Source organism: Leptopilina boulardi, unplaced genomic scaffold (assembly GCF_019393585.1).
Source record: "Leptopilina boulardi isolate dan_hultmark-lab unplaced genomic scaffold, ZJU_Lbou_2.1 LbouV2_351, whole genome shotgun sequence".
Taxonomy (NCBI): domain Eukaryota; kingdom Metazoa; phylum Arthropoda; class Insecta; order Hymenoptera; family Figitidae; genus Leptopilina; species Leptopilina boulardi.
The window spans coordinates 4,470,177-4,486,983 of record NW_026137920.1 but is presented as its reverse complement, the minus strand read 5'-3'; the positions used below and the strand labels follow the sequence as shown (position 1 = coordinate 4,486,983).

Here is a 16,807-nt window from a genome sequence, read left to right as displayed (position 1 = left end):
GAAATGTCCGCCTATAAGAAATATTGCAGTTCCGATTGTACGAAAAATTTCAGCGAAATGTTGAGGAAATGTGAGGATGAAAAATTAGTGACATATTATTTTTTAATATTTGCAAAATAAAAAAATGAAATATGTTACAAATTTTTAAGTGAAATATTTTGAAAAGATTATTCATTAAAATTCTAGAAATATCGAAATGAAATATTTCTAAATTGCTAAAAATACATATTTAGGCAATATCATTCGGATATATTTGTGAAAAATAAAAAAAATGAATTTCAGAAATAAATTGCGGTAGTGATTGTGAAAATATGTGACAAAATTAGTTGACCGATAGTAAACCTTTGTAAAAGAAAAATTTTTTCGATAATAATGCCTTAAATTATAACTTACAAGTGAATCTTAAATTTAACATATCTCAAAATGTCTTAAATAAATAAATAAATAAATTGTCACTATTTCACTAAATACACAAATTTTGTCACATATTTTCACAATCACTACCGCAATTTATTTCTGAAATTCATTTTTTTTATTTTTCACAAATATATGCGGATGATATTGCCTAAATATGTATTTTTAACAATTTAGAAATATTTCATTTCGATATTTCTAGAATTTTAATGAATAATCTTTTCAAAATATTTCACTTAAAAATTTGTAACATATTTCATTTTTTTATTTTGCAAATATTAAAAAATAATATGTCAGTAATTTTTCATCCTCACATTTCCTGAACATTTCGAGAACATTTCGCTGAAATTGTTCGTACAATCGGAACTGCAATATTTCTTATAGGCGGACATTTCATTGTTGCATCAAAATTTCATGGACCTTTCATTGAAATATTTCGAATCTTTCAATGAAATATTCAGGACAAATTCAGGAAATTTTATGTGCTGTGTGGGTATGATAAATCTTTTTCCAAAAATATAAGGTCGAAATTGTTTTATTGCAAAAATTATAGCTAATAGTTCCTTTTCAGTTGTACTATAGCGTAATTCTGCTCCACCCATGGTTCTTGATGCATAAGCAATGGGCAAGTCCTTCCCAATTTCACCCTGGCTTAATACTGCCCCTATTGCGAAATCAGAAGCATCGGTCGTAACAACAAAAGGTTTTGAAAAATCAGGATATTGTAATATTGGTTGTGTACATAATATCCTTTTTAATTGAGTAAATGCCATTTTAACTTCCGAGTTCCAGTCAAATTTTACATTTTTTCTTAATAAATTTGTCGTTGGTTTTGCCATTTTAGCAAAATTAGGAATAAATCGTCTATAATATCCAGCCAAACGAAGGAACTGCTTAATATTTTTTTGAATTTTTGGTCGGGGAAAATTTTGAACATCATCAACCTTTTTTGGATCGGGTTTTACCCCATTTTCAGATATTATATGTCCTAAATACCCAATTTCTTTTCTCAAAAAATTACATTTATCAGGCTGCAAAACTAATCCTGCATTTTTTAATCTTCTTAATAATTTTTCAAGTTTTTCTTTATGTTCTTTAAGGGGTTAAACCACTCTAGAGCGTCAAAAAAAGGCCTAACTTTAGAAATTTTTTTCAAGAAAAGATTAAATGTACTGAAAAATATGTTTACATATCTTTATTAGGTACACTTTAAAGAGAAAAAAAATATACTTCATTAATTTTTTTTTTAAATATCAAATTTACAGGTGCGTGATAGGAACCCTTTCTGAGAGGAATCACGTCGCGGCCGGAAAGGTTTTAGCTCCAATTTTCATCCTAGAACAAAAAACAAATTTCATTCTATTTTTACATCTTAAAAGCTAGAGAAAGACGTAGGGGATTTTTTTTCAATTGATTTTTGCAAAAATGGCGAACATTTTAAGGAAAAACCGAGTTTTTTACTTAAAAAATTGACACTAAATTGTTTATAACGAAAAAAATATGCAACATAAAAAAAAATCCGTACGTCTTTCTCTAGATAATGTTATTGAGAAGCTACAGTTTAATTTTTAAGTAAATCGGTTGAGATTTGTAAAAGTCATGTTTCCGGCCAGCACAAAAAATGTAGTTTTGAGAAAAACGAGTTTAAAGTTTTACTTACGACTTTTTGGATATACCTTCAATCTGCAATGCCTGCGCCGTATAATTGACCTTCCAAATTAATATTATCTTGTTCTTCTTCTTTTCTAATGGATATTTTCAACCGAGAAACATTAAAATCGGTTAAGATTTGTTGGTTTTAACTGATTTTGAACAGAAAATTGCAGATTCAGACAACTAAGTGCCAACACGCGCAGTACAGGACCACGATCGGGCCCAAGTTCAATCACTTAAAAAGTGTTTCGACTTATAATTGATATTGTTTCTTATTCTATACATCCTTAGGCACCTTTTAAAGCAAAAAAATTTTTTTTGATTTTTTGAAAATTCTAGAGTGGTTTAACCCCTTAAGTGATTTTGCATAGATTACTATATCATCCATATAAACAAACAATTCTATTGCCTTTAACCCCAATAAAACCTTGTCCATAATTCTTTGAAAGGTTGATGGACTATTTTTTAATCCAAAAGGCATTCTATTAAATTCGTAATGTCCAAATGGTGTTAAAAATGCTGTTTTATGTCAATCTTTTGGAGCTACTTGTACTTGATGAAATCCTTGTGCCAAATCTAATATTGCAAAGAATTTTGCACCCCCAGTTTGATCAAAAATTTCACTAATGAAAGGTAATGAATATACATCACTTTATTGTTATTAAAATTTTCGTTACTAATTTCGATTTCTGGGGAACTTTCAATTTTTTTTATATTCATACATTAACACGATTCTTTTTTCGGGTACTACTTTACCTTTTGACTCATCATCATACCCCCATGTTGAGTCCAACTTTAGTTTTCTGTATTTTCTCGTTTTTCCTGTTGTCCTTTATTTATTAATTTTAAACGTTCATAGCATATTTCTTTTGTATGACCCCCTCTTTTACAATATGTACAAGTTCCCCTGCAATTTTCTGTTATGTGATTATTTTTCATTCCACATTTAGTACATTTAATATTTCCTTGTTTAAATTGAGGACAATTAGGTCTTATGTGTCCTTCTTTCCCACATGCAAAACAAACTTTATCTCTTTTTTCATTAAATTTTCTATTTTGACAATTTCTTTTCATGTGGCCCGGTTTTTCACACCCATAACATATAAATTCTGACTTTCCGTCCTTAATTTCAGTTTCATTAACTTCTTCTTCTTCTTTTATTTTTACCTGATTTATTTTTTCTTGTTTAATTAAAGGTTTCTTTGATTGGTTATTCTTAAAGTTTTCCCCTTTTTTTTGAAATGTTCTTTTTCTTCCCATTAATCTAATTTTTGGATTTTCTCTGTTAGGTCTATAATTAGGTTTAGAAAATTCTGCTCTATTTTCGCAATTAGAATCATCTCCCGTGTACAAATTGCCCGATCAGGGCCCTAGTAGGGAATGAAACGCCACACCTGATCAGGTCCAAATCAGGGCTACCAGAAAATGTGGATTTCCTAATCAGGGCCTCATCAGGCGCGGCGTTTCATTCCCCAATAGGGCAACCTGATCCGGCCCCGATCTGGGCCCTGGCAAAATGTCTGCACGCTTTCTTAATCCTAACTAAAGATTCCCCAAATTTTATTTCCCATTCTGCTTTTCTAGCTATTTTTAAAGCTTTAATAAAATCTTTAGGTTTTTCTAATCTCACTCTCAAGGCTACTTCTTTTCTCAAACCTATAATAAAATTTTCTGCAGCGGCATCTTGAGTTGCCTCTATCAATGCGACGATCTTATCTTCATTTTTAGTTTCTTTTGTTACTTCTATTATCTGATTTGTGATTTCACCGATTCTATTACCAAATTCTTGTACTGTTTCGTCTTCTCCTTGAGCTATGGTTGCAAGCATTGAATTTAATTGCCCTAATCTTTTATATTCTCCAAATGTATTTTTCAAACATTTTAACAAATCATTTAAATTATTTAATTTTTGATTAAATAATGACGTTTCGGCTGCTCTCACTATCCTACTTTTTATCACCCTAAATAAATTATTACGATACTTGAGATCAACCGATTCGTCTGCCAATTTACAATTTTTGATAAATTTTTCGATAGAGATATTTTGACCATTGAATTCCTTCGGCAAAAACTCAAGTGCCTCCTTGAGAGTAAAATAAACCTCTTCATTTTTATTTTTCATTAAATTTGAATCTATGGTATCTTTTTAAATTCCCTTTTCTCCCTTAGATATATTTGATAACGAGATTGTGTCGTCATCAACTTCCCATGACCCTACTGAAGGACCCATATTTTTAACATTTAATTCCCTTATGTCACCCTGCGGAGTTTTTGTTATGTCACCTTAAGACATTTTTTTTATTTATTTATAAAGAATTTTCTAGGTTTTCTAGGTTCAGTTATTTTCCAGAAAATATAACTTGGCGTCTTTGCAAATTAATAATTAAAAAGTGTAGATACCGTAGATTGAATTGAAAATATAATAATACTAGGTGTTCATTTCATGACCATTTATCTTCCTCATTATGATACACTTATACTCAAGATTAAAAGAATGATTACAACTAAAATAGCGTTCAATATTATAAATATTAGTAAAATGTAAACTCTGTATACCTCAATCGATTTGTTTTTATGTCAGGAATACAATTTTGACAAGAATTAGTTAAAATTTTTATATCAGAAAAAGTTATTTCAAAAAATACAAAAAACGATTATTTTCAAAAATTCAAAAAAATGATTTAATCTATAGATTTTAGTAAAATATCAACTTTATATAGGGTAATCGACTCGTTTTAATGCAAAAAATATGTTTTTTTACTAAACAAAATAAAATTTATAAAGAAAAAAATATTTTGAAAATATTCATATAACCCAATTTTAAAAAATCGAAAAACGTCACGAATGCAAAGCTTCCTCATGACGAAGCAAAATTAATAAAAATTCATTAATCTCACCCTTAAAAATCAATGTTATAAATAAAAATTAATAATAAATTAAAATCTACGTTATATTATAAACAAATAAAAATTTAAAGCAATATCTTATATTATTAAATATAATAGATAAAAATGTAATAAAATTAATTTATAAATCAAGTTATTTTTCTATCTTATTTAAACTTAAATACAATTTCATAAATTAATATTACAACCCAATTTTAGTATAACAATTTTTCATTAAAACTCATAGATTAAAAAGCGTTTTTAACGTCGAACTACCTATTAGATTTATAGCATAACCGAAAAAAATGACCTCTATTTTTTCTTTTTGCAAAAAAATTTATTTATCTAATTGGTTTAAACAATTTAATGAAAAAATCGCTTTCTAAAAATCCAGTAACGCCATTCGAAAGAACGCGGAAAAATAAGCAACTTTTCTCTTTACAACTTTTTTATCCGTCCTCACCATTTTGCAATAAATTATTGTGAACAATTTGAATAACTGAAATGTAATTTAGAGTATGCTAATAATTGTTTATAATAATTTTGGAAAAAGGCGTGGACGAATAAAAAAGTTGTAAAGACAAATGTTGCTTAAATTGTTTAAACAAATTAGATAAACAAATTATTTTACAAATAGTTCAAATACAATTAATTTTTTTCGGTTTTACTATAAATCTAATAGTTAGTTTGGCTTTAAAAACGCTGCATAATCTATGGGCCTTAATAAGTTAAATTCAAAAAAACTAACATTTTTAATAAAATTTAATAAATGTTAAAAATTTTAAAGCGATAAAAAGGCACGTGTAAAAAACTGAAGCCTTGAAAAATATCTGTTTGTCGAACAATATTAAAAATTCTCATTTAACAACTCTAAACATAAAAAATGAATAAAGTTTAGTTTGATAAATTCAAATATTGAAAAATATTTCAGTATCAAAGAAACTTCTATTGATTCATTTTTTCTTTAAAATTTAAAATTTTATTTCTCAATACAGAGTTTTAAAATAATTTTTTATTGTTTTAAATTTTTTTTATAGTTTTGTAAAAGGATTATATTTCTAAAAAGTCTATCTGTTGTCGAAAGGTAAATAATAAATAGAATTAAACATAATCGAAACTGTAACATGTTACTAATCACAATACATTAATTTCATAAAATGTTAAATATTTAATCGTCAACAAAATAAACATAGGATTATTAAGGGGAGGCACCAACCCCAATTTTGAACCTTTTAAATTTAAATTATTAAACGAGGTTATTTTTTTTCTAACGCCTATGCTGAAATTGAGGTATTATTTACTAGTCACCAGTGCAAAAATAAGCAATACTGAGACAAGTGTATGAGAGAGAGAAAGAAAGACAAAAGACACAATAAAAATTGCAAAATCAATAATAGATATTAACCAACAAACAGAAATTTTTAATGATTAACTTGCAACTTATTGTCAACTTAACAATAAAATTCGTCACCAATGACACCAAAAAAACTTTTATTGATATGGTCAAAAATTAAAATTTTATTTTTTTGACCATCCAGTATGATTTTAGAACCCAAATGATGCAAGAAAAAAAATATAACAGCACGTTTAAGGGGTTACGCCACCCTGAACGCATGAAAATCGGATGGTTTTTTAGGAATTTTTTTGACAAAACTGTTAGAGGTAGGACTTATTTACATTTATTGATGCTTTAATACATATATTAAGCTTTATAAATATTTTTAAAAAATGGTTTTTACTTAAAAATGGCGGATATATAAGTATTGGTGTGGATCAATTTTTCCGGAGCACTCCTTGATGGTGTACCTGATTGGCAGTTCAATTTTTGTCTGAAACAAGTAAAACAATATTTTTCTTAAAAAGTGACAAATTTTGAACAAAGTGACGAAGCCATTTAAAAGAAAAAATTTTTTTACGCAAATGGAAGCACTTCAAAAATTGACATTTTTTTGGGCTAAAAATACCGTATAAAAAATTGGATAAAAAATTTTCAAATTATTCAATCGAAAAAATCCCACGTCCCTCTGTGGAAAATCTATTTAGGAAGATGTATATTAATTTGCAAGTCAATCGGTTGAATTGTTTTTGAGTTATCGTGTACACCGTCTCGAAAAATGTGGTTTCGAGAAAAACGCAAAAGAAGAAAAAAATATACTTTCGTGTATTATAACTTGAAAATTTTTGAACTTACTATTTAATCAGCAAATCCTGGGCCATAATACTCTTCTCCTAGAATGGAAAGAATGTTCTATGATCTGAAAATGGAAAGTCGTTAAGGAGGTGCTAGACGGCTTCTAGCAGCTCTCGGCGCGTCCCTACCCGCTGACTTCTAAAGATCATAACTTTTGTAATTAGTGAGACATTGTCTTCGGAGACATCTCAAAATATTCGTTAGAATATAAATTTTGAAATTAAGCAAAAAAAAATCAATTTTTTGAAAATTTCAGGGTGGCGTAACCCCTTAAGTATTTAAATTTAAGTAAGTCAAAATTTTAATTATAAAAACCATTTATACTCAAAGTGTTCATATATTTTTTTTAAATGAATTGTTTGTTTTTTTTAGTTTTACTTAAATTTTTAAAATTAAAGATCTCCTTTTTCGATAAAGTTAATTTTCAAACGTACAATTTTGTTTTGATAATTAGCACAAAAAATTTATTCTTACACAGTAACTGCATAATATCGAGGAATAAAGTTTCGATATGCTGTCAACAAATTTATACGTTTTTGGGATATTTCTCATTTCTAATTTGGCAATATTTGCACAATCAGACGAGTATCGTTTACCTAACAATGTAAAACCGCTTACTTATAAATTATTCTTAAATCCTGATTTGAGTGCTGAAAATGGAACTTTTGAAGGGTCAGTTTCTATTTTGATAGATATTATTAGTACTACGAATAATTTGACCCTACACGCATCAAAATTAACAATAGACACTTCGCAAACTATTTTAAAAAGTAAAAAAAATCAATTTATACCTGTAAATCATACACTGGATGAAGATCACGAATTTTTGATAATTAATTTTGAAAATGACTTACATCGAGGACAATATGAACTTAATTTATCATTTCATGGAGATTTCAATAGTAATAGTGAAACTGGATTCTATAAAAATTCTTATATTGACGAAAATAATCACACAACGTAAGTCAATTTTAAAGAATTATTTATTATTATAGAAAATAGTTGATTTTCTGCCCCATTATACACTTATTAACATTAGAAAAATTACAGATATTTTGCTGCAACGCATTTTGAACCAACTTTCGCTCGTCGAGCATTTCCATGTTGGGATGAACCCGCATTAAAAGCCTCTTTTAAGATTGCTATAAAACATTATTCAAATTATACAGCTCTCTCCAATATGCCGGCAATAAAAGACAAACCAATACATATGGATAATGGAAAAATTTGGACGAAATTTGAAAAAACACCATTATTATCTACTTACACAGTGGCATTTACGGTTTCTGATTTTAAAGAGATAACCAATCAACACAAGAACTTTTCCATTTGGACGAGAAGAAATGTTGCTGATGATCTAATTGAATATGGATTTAAAGTTGCAGTTGACGCAATGAAAAGTTTTGAAAATTTCACCAATATTCCATATTCCCTTCCAAAAATGGATATATTTCTTGTGGAAGATTTTTTCATTGCTGGAATGGAAAATTGGGGATTAATTCTATTAAAGTAAATAATTATGTAGTTTTATTTATTTATTTCAAGTACTTCCCGCAGACTTTATAAACCATTTTCACAAAAATGTTAATAAAAGAAACGCATCATTATGATACTGATGGAATTATACTTAATTAAGAAATCTTTTTTCTTAGAGAATTTTATTTTTTATCAAACAATGAAACTAATGAACTAAAGCTAATTGATATCGGCAAAAAGATATGTCACGAAATAATTCATCAATGGATAGGAAATCTAGTTTCACCTGCATGGTGGTCCGACTTATGGATAACAGAGGGTTTACCAAACTATTATGAAACTTTAGTTTTTGACAAGGTATGTATAAAATGAAATAAAATATGAACAATAAAAAATGTCCATCTGGGTCGATTTAATTTCGACGCCAAAAGTTGACCTCTTTTTAGAGCCGACCTTGCTCCCCATCACTCTTTAAAGTTTATACGCTTGCAGTACAATAATGTAATTAAAGATTAAGTTGAGTCGTTGAAAAAGTTGTTTAATCCTCACGTGCCTCAGTTTATTTTTTGACAAGCGTGCTTAAATTCCATAAAAAACAAGATTTCATAGCCTGATATTCAATATTTTAATTCTAAATTATAATTGTAATATTTTGCAAATATAATTGCAAAAATTATTTAATCGTTTGACACTCTAGGGTACACACGGAGAGAAGAGTTTCAGTCAATTTGACAATCACACGTTTAGTAACCGATTTTTAGTATGTTTTACCTCGCGCTTGTAAGGAACACTATTCGTTTTGTACATCTGACAAAATTTTAGTTAACCTTAACATTTGTTTTGTCAATCAAAAACAAACGAAATTGTTTAGTGACTGTTACTCAGCGCGTAGTTACATTCACTATTAAAATTTAATTTAAAATACTAATATACTAAATTATACTAAAATTTTATACTATTTTTATACTAATATTATACTATTATACTAAAATACTAAGTTTTACTAGGTATTCTTAGGTTGTTTAAGTCGCTGATTACAAATCAAACGTCAGATTTGGAAAATTCAATATTAAGGACGATTTTTCAAAAATTAAACATATTTATTTGAAAATCCGTACTCGAGGGTTTTTGAGGTCGCTGATTGAGAATTTAAAGTCAGTTTTTCAAAATTCAAAATGGCGGATCCAATATAGCGGACGAATTTTTAAATAAACGTTCGGATTCTCTTGAAAATCGTTACTCGGGGTTTTCGGGGTAGCAGATTTCGAATCTGATGTAAGTTTTTTAAAATTAAAAATATCAGATCTAATATGGCGGACAGAAAAATTAAAAATCAATAAAATTTACTATTATCACATTCGTAATCAGCGACCTTGAAAACCCCTGAAAAACGAGTTTCAAGCAAATCAGTCAAATTTGAAAAAATATATCCGCCATATTGATTCCGACATTTTGAATTTTGAAAAAGTAACATCAGATTTGTAATCAGCGACCTCAAAAACCCCCGAGTAATGATTTTCAAGTAAATATGTTGAAGTACATGAAAAAAAGTTGTCTGGTTTCGAGGGACCCAGCGCAGGCACGCAAGGGTTAAAAAGAAACATTTACTGTTTTTTATTACATAGATGGGAGTACAAGAGAACACTGAGACAGAAATCTTCTATCGAAAGCTGCGGGGAAGTTTCTTACTTGAAGAAGATCGAACTTGCCAACCTCTTCATCAAAAAATAAATGATGCATCTAATATCTTTCATGATATTACAACACTTTATTTTAAATGTCAGTTAATTAATATTAAAAATCATTAACACGTGTGTAACTATTTTTAAGACTATAGTACTCCAAAACTATCAGCAATATTAGCAACATTTCTTCAATATTCTAATATTCCCCAGAACTTCATTAGTATCTGCAATATTGCTGAAATTTTAGGTGCTATAAGCTGAAAAAAGAACAACAATTTCTTTAGAATTTTCGTTAGAAGAAAGTAGTATATGACGCTCTACAAAAAAAGGGAACTTAGTTGCAAAAAATTGTATAGGTTAAAATTGAGTAGCTGCCTGCAATAACTCGCCGAGCGCTTGGCCGATCGCTCTAACGCCAGTCAAACGTTCAAAAACGTGAAAAAAATGAAAAATCAAAATTTTGATTTTTGAAAAGTGCAATCTTGTAGGACATAAGATGGCGCATCTTTTTTCCTTTGAGTTTTGTTTGTAGATCAAAAAATAGAGTTAATATATGCAAAACACTTAAAAATTTTATTTCACAAATTTCATTCAATTTTTAAACATAAATCATAGTATCTTTGACAAATTCCAATGAATCTTATTGAAAATTAATATACATACGTATTTAGGTCCATAGAAGACGACAACATAATCAAAAATATTAAAATCATCAATTGTTTATTTATAATTAATTGTAAATGAAGACTTGTCAATAATAATGTTTACTCACCTTTGTCGACATAAAGTGTGTGGGGAACTTCAGAGTTGAAGAAACTTCCAGTGAGACATTTGTTTATCATAATGTAAGGAAGTTTTTTGTATAATTGAAAAACAATTTATCAACAACTTTAGAAAATATAGAACGTTTAAGAGAACATGCGCGACGCGCTAGCGAGTCTCCGCGCGGAGAATTGCAAACAAGAGTTGTAGAGGACCGAAAATACAGAAACAAATATTGTCACTACATTCTTAGAAATGTTTTTCAAATAAAATATGTGTTAATTTTATGAAAATGCAAATTAAATTTGAACAATTGTTCTTTTAATATTTACTAAATAATCAATAGTTTTAAAATATTTTGGTGCTTGTATGTACTGTTTGTGCAGTTTGCAAATAAGTTTTTTATTAATTAATATTAAGGTATATCTTTATTTTCTGTTTCTTCATTTTTTTAAGAAATTAGTGTATTGTTACATATCAACAGTGATAGTATGTTGGCTCCATTTTCAAAACATAACATAATAACATAATTATCACAACATAACATAACGTCCTTCTTAACTCTTGTGGGCAATTCTCCGCGCGGAGACTCGCTAGCGCGTCGCGCATGTTTTCTTAAACGTTCTATATTTTCTAAAGTTGTTGATAAATTGTTTTTCAATTATACAAAAAACTTCCTTACATTATGATAAACAAATGTCTCACTGGAAGTTTCTTCAACTCTGAAGTTCCCCACACACTTTATGTCGACAAAGGTGAGTAAACATTATTATTGACAAGTCTTCATTTACAATTAATTATAAATAAACAATTGATGATTTTAATATTTTTGATTATGTTGTCGTCTTCTATGGACCTAAATATGTATGTATATTAATTTTCAATAAGATTCATTGGAATTTGTCAAAGATACTATGATTTATGTTTAAAAATTGAATGAAATTTGTGAAATAAAATTTTTAAGTGTTTTGCATATATTAACTCTATTTTTTGATCTACAAAAAAAACTCAAAGGAAAAAAAGATGCGCCATCTTATGTCCTACAAGATTGCACTTTTCAAAAATCAAAATTTTGATTTTTTATTTTTTTCACGTTTTTGAACGTTTGACTGGCGTTAGAGCGATCGGTCAAGCGCTCGGCGAGTTATTGCAGGCAGCTACTCAATTGTGATTTTTATATTGAATGTATACATAGACGATCAATTCTTAATAAAAATTACTAATATTTATGTCATCATTAGATCCAAAATATTCAAAAGAAACTGATTTTGATTTTATGCATGTCTAAAAATGAACGTTAGATCAAGTTATAACTATCACTAAAAATAATCAAAAATTTTTTTCATTTAAGGTTCCTTTTATCGTAAAGCATCGCACATATAATATTTCTTGTCAAATATTGCTTTCAAATAATTTTAAAACATAAACTAGCTTTAAAGAAAAAAATTTATTAATTTTTTTGCAACTTTTATAAACTTTTATTTCCATTTTATAGCGCAGATAATTTTTAATATGTTAGCCAGCATAATTAGCAGACAGGTTCTAAACAAAGGAATCAAGAAAATTTTAAAAGAATAGTAAGTAATTTTTTGTAATTTTTAATTTATAAAAAAAATTTAAAATTATTTGTTTCAAAAAATGACAATTAAATCATTATTTAATTTTATTTATCATTTTTTAAAATAAAACAGGATATATGGTTAATTTTATAAACAAAAAAAGTTTGTGTAATTAAAATTTTTAAGTAATAATTTCTTTACTAAATTTTAGGTAGTCGTGAAAATTTTCTTATAAAAAAAATTTTAACTGTTTATTAAAATTTTCTGTTTCGTATAATTAAATTTTCCAAATTCCCTGTATATTAAGATAGTCGAATTTTCTCAATTTTGACTAATATTTAATTTTGATTAAAAAGAAATCATCTATTGTTAAATTTCAAAGTATTTAAATATCAAATAACATAATAAATTTATAATTAACCTCAAAATAATACTTTACAAAAATAGCCAATTTAGTACAATTTCAACGGATCAGTTTTTTGAAACTATTCAAGAATCTGTGAACAATTCCACTTATTTACGGGGTAAATACGACTCATTGGATGTCAAATCATTAATAATGCCTTATATTACACAAGTTGGATATCCAGTTATCGATGTATTTAGAGATAATGCAACAGGAATTATAAAATTGACTCAAAAATGTTATGTATGTGAAGAGAATAATTCCACGGATCTAAAATGGCCAATTCCAATAACTTATACAACAGAATCATTACTTGAGTTTAATTTTTCACAAACTATTAATCTTTTTACTCCTTCAATGAATGAATTAATCATTAATAATGTTAGTATGAATGATTGGATTATTTTCAACATACAGCAAAATGGTACTATACAATCAATATACTTTTTTTCTAAGATTAATAAAAAATTTCATTTCCAAAAATAATTCATAAAAAATTTGTATTTATTTAATAATCTAAAACATATTTTTCAGGGTATTATCGAGTTAATTATGACGAAACTACTTGGCAACAAATAATAGATTTCATGAATTCCAAGAACTATACGAAAATTCATGTCAAAAATAGACTTAGAATTTTGGACGACGCTGGTTGGTTTTATCTTAAAGGAAAATTATCAAAAGAAAATTTTTACAAACTTTTATCGTACTGTATACGTGAGAGATCAATTTTAATTTGGGATATGTTGATTGATATTGTTGCAAAAATTATGCTTTATATGAAGGATAATATGCTGGTAATTTATTTAAAAAAAATTTATTTCACATACATAAATTTACAAGACACTTAAAAAATTGTCAAAAAATATATTAATTTTGTACATAAATTTTTTATTTTAGGATTTCTACAAAAATATTGTCGATACAATTGTAAAGAAAGAATTGTTTAAAGAAAGTGATCGACGATTATTAAGAATTAAAGACAACCTAAGATTCTTAAATGTCTGTCATAATAAGACAGAGTTATGTAAAACAATTTTTTAATTAGAGAACCATTAAATAATAAATTTAAATGTAAATTATGTCCTTTCAGTATAATTCCTTTATTATATTTCGACTAAAGTGGTTGTGTACAATTTTTTTTAATTAATACCTAATCAATATCTTAATTACTATACTAAATGGTTCTGTAAGGTATCTGGAGTATAAAATAAAAAAATTATTTTAAATTTTCTATTGTTTCTTTTAAAATACGACTTTATAGAATAGGAAGTTGAAAAAACTATCACTTTTTTACTACATAGAAAATAAATTAAAAAACAGAATAATTCTGTAAAATTCAAAAATAATTTATTGGTGTTTGTTAAGAATGATTAAATTTATTAGTTTTTAATGCTTCAAGTAGTTGAATATTTAATAAATAATTAAAATGTGATTTTAAAGTCCGACAATCAAATAACATCATTTGGCGACTTTTAATAATTGAAATGACGACTTTTTTATTTTTCTCTAACGTAGATACTAGCTTGTAATGTTCGCGAAAATACAATTAGTGCGTTTATTAAACTTACTATTTTTTATGCATTAAAAGGTAAAATAGAAAAAGTGCCAAGAAAATCGTGTAAATGCGCGTTTTTTCGGGAATTTTTTTTAAAGATTGGTAAAGTTTATTGAATTAAAGTAAAGCATACCTTAAAGTATACAATATAAGCTTTGTAAAAAAAATTTTTTATTAAAAAATATTCCAAAATGGCGACGTTACAGGCGTTTAAAGTTGTATCTTTGATTTCGCCCCGTGCAGCCTACAGGTTGTAACGAACTTCGCGAGACTTTAGATATTTTAAATTAAATAGAAAGTGGGGGTTCGGCTCGCGATAGCCGATACAAATAAATTAAGCGAAAATTCAAGCGAAATCCAAAACTTAAAATAGGCAATTCGACCTACGACGCAGTTAAATGAGCAGCTGCGAGCAATTGATCCGAGACGAGTCCATCCAGATGAGAAATAAAAATCGATTGATCGAACTTACCATTTCGCAGATCGTCGAATCGCTGTGGCGCACATCGGAGTTCCTGTAGGATAATTCTTGGAATGTGTAAACACAATATAAACAAAATAAACTAAATATTATATTGAACAAATAAAACATTTAATAAAATGAAATGCGAGTATACAACAATTTAATAAGATGTTATGCAACGCATCGATTACGCGCGGAAAATCGTGACGGAAGGTGCTTCTACGGTAAGAAATCTCGCTTCTCTCTGATGAGAGGATCGACCGCGATCGCCATGGTGACCCATGACATCCTTCGTATATGGCACGATGACACCCGAATTTATGATTCGGTTAACGACCGATAATTGTCGTAGGCTTGAGGCTTACGGCTGGCGCTAGAAATTAGGAAGTAGGGAAACAGCCGGGAACGGCATATTTATCCGAGGAGATAGAAAACGATATGGATCGTTACAATGTCACAAATGTCAACTAAAATTAAAAACAACATTTTTACCGTTAAAATACGCAAATACGCTTTGCATGACGAAGAGAAAACTAAAATAGTTATTTATGATACAAGTGCGTAAAGTGAGTGATTATACGAGTGTGACACGAGTATAATAAGATTTACGCACGTGTATCATCATACAATATTTTTTGCAGCACCCACCTCTAAAGTTAAGTACCTTTTATAAAGAATTCCACCTCTCTATTAGAATAATTTCGATTGTATAGAATTAAAAAAATCAATGGAAGATCAGGAAAATATCATTAAACAGTAGTGTCTAAATTTAAAAGTAAAGTTATTTCTTTAATTTTGTGGTTTTGTATGGTCTAAAACAATCCTTATATTATGTGAGATAAATTTCGGTGCGTAAAATAAATTTCCGTGCTTAAAGTGAATCACTTTACACACCCTTTTAAAAAGAGCTTCTTTACACACACATTTCGGTTTGTGAAATTTAACTTTAACCGAAATTTATCTCACATAATATAAGGATTGTTTTAGAACATACAAAACCACAAAATTAAGGAAAGAATTTTACTTATTTATTTATATTTGATTTTATAATTACGTTATTTACAAAAACATTTTTGTAGAAAATCTTATTTTTTGGTAGGACTACATAAAATCCTATATAGGATCTAATGTAAGAATTCATCATACAGGAATATACTTATAAAAATCCATGTAAAATCTTATGTATGATCTTATATAGGATCATACATAGAATCCTATACAGGATCCTACATAGGACCTCATGTAAGAATTAATCATATAGGAATTTATGTGGGATGTCATGTGTGGATTTCACTGTTTTAATTGTCCATTTAAGATACCAAGTAGGAAATTATATGAGAAATTATATAGGAAATTTCAATGTAGATGTAAATCATCATAGTTCCACTCTGACGCCGCCAGATGGTGATAATTTTTTTTCTTACAGTTGAGATCAGTCTTGTATATGATTTTTAATATGATTTTATGTCAGATTTTTTGTAATAAATTTTTATTCAAGAATCGAAAAAAGATTTTGATGTATGATTTGAAATAGGAAAATTTCTGGTTAAGAATTGAGCAATGAATTTTGGTATGTTTTTTTAATGAGAAAACACAAAGGAAATTGTCATGGGAAATTGACATAAGAAATTAAAGGAAAAAATGTGACCAGAAAAAATTGTATGATTTCACATAGGAATTTACATAATTTATTACCTAAGAATACGTTTATAAAAATTTACATCGAATCTTACATCAAATCATGTCTCAACTTCC

At 27.8% G+C, this 16,807-nt stretch overlaps 1 protein-coding gene across 5 annotated transcripts in view; it reads left to right on the top strand.

Moving 5' to 3' along the window:
• The first annotated feature begins 5,877 nt into the window (after window positions 1–5,877).
• LOC127286229 (glutamyl aminopeptidase-like) overlaps window positions 5,878–16,807 on the top strand; it is an 86,381-nt gene continuing 75,451 nt past the window's right edge. The window contains exons 1-9 of one of the 5 annotated variants that reach the window (XM_051312592.1): window positions 5,878–6,036; window positions 7,622–8,103; window positions 8,194–8,652; window positions 8,796–8,976; window positions 10,245–10,398; window positions 12,562–12,643; window positions 13,073–13,455; window positions 13,566–13,828; window positions 13,932–14,260. In XM_051312592.1, the coding sequence (XP_051168549.1) occupies window positions 7,655–8,103; window positions 8,194–8,652; window positions 8,796–8,976; window positions 10,245–10,398; window positions 12,562–12,643; window positions 13,073–13,455; window positions 13,566–13,828; window positions 13,932–14,075 (2,115 nt within the window). In that variant the 5' untranslated portion in view covers window positions 5,878–6,036; window positions 7,622–7,654 and the 3' untranslated portion in view covers window positions 14,076–14,260. Of the gene's footprint in view, window positions 6,037–6,856; window positions 7,432–7,621; window positions 8,104–8,193; window positions 8,653–8,795; window positions 8,977–10,244; window positions 10,399–12,561; window positions 12,644–13,072; window positions 13,456–13,565; window positions 13,829–13,931; window positions 14,261–16,807 lie in introns of those variants that run through there. The other 4 variants (XM_051312597.1, XM_051312602.1, XM_051312603.1 and 1 more) reach the window with 4 other exon arrangements.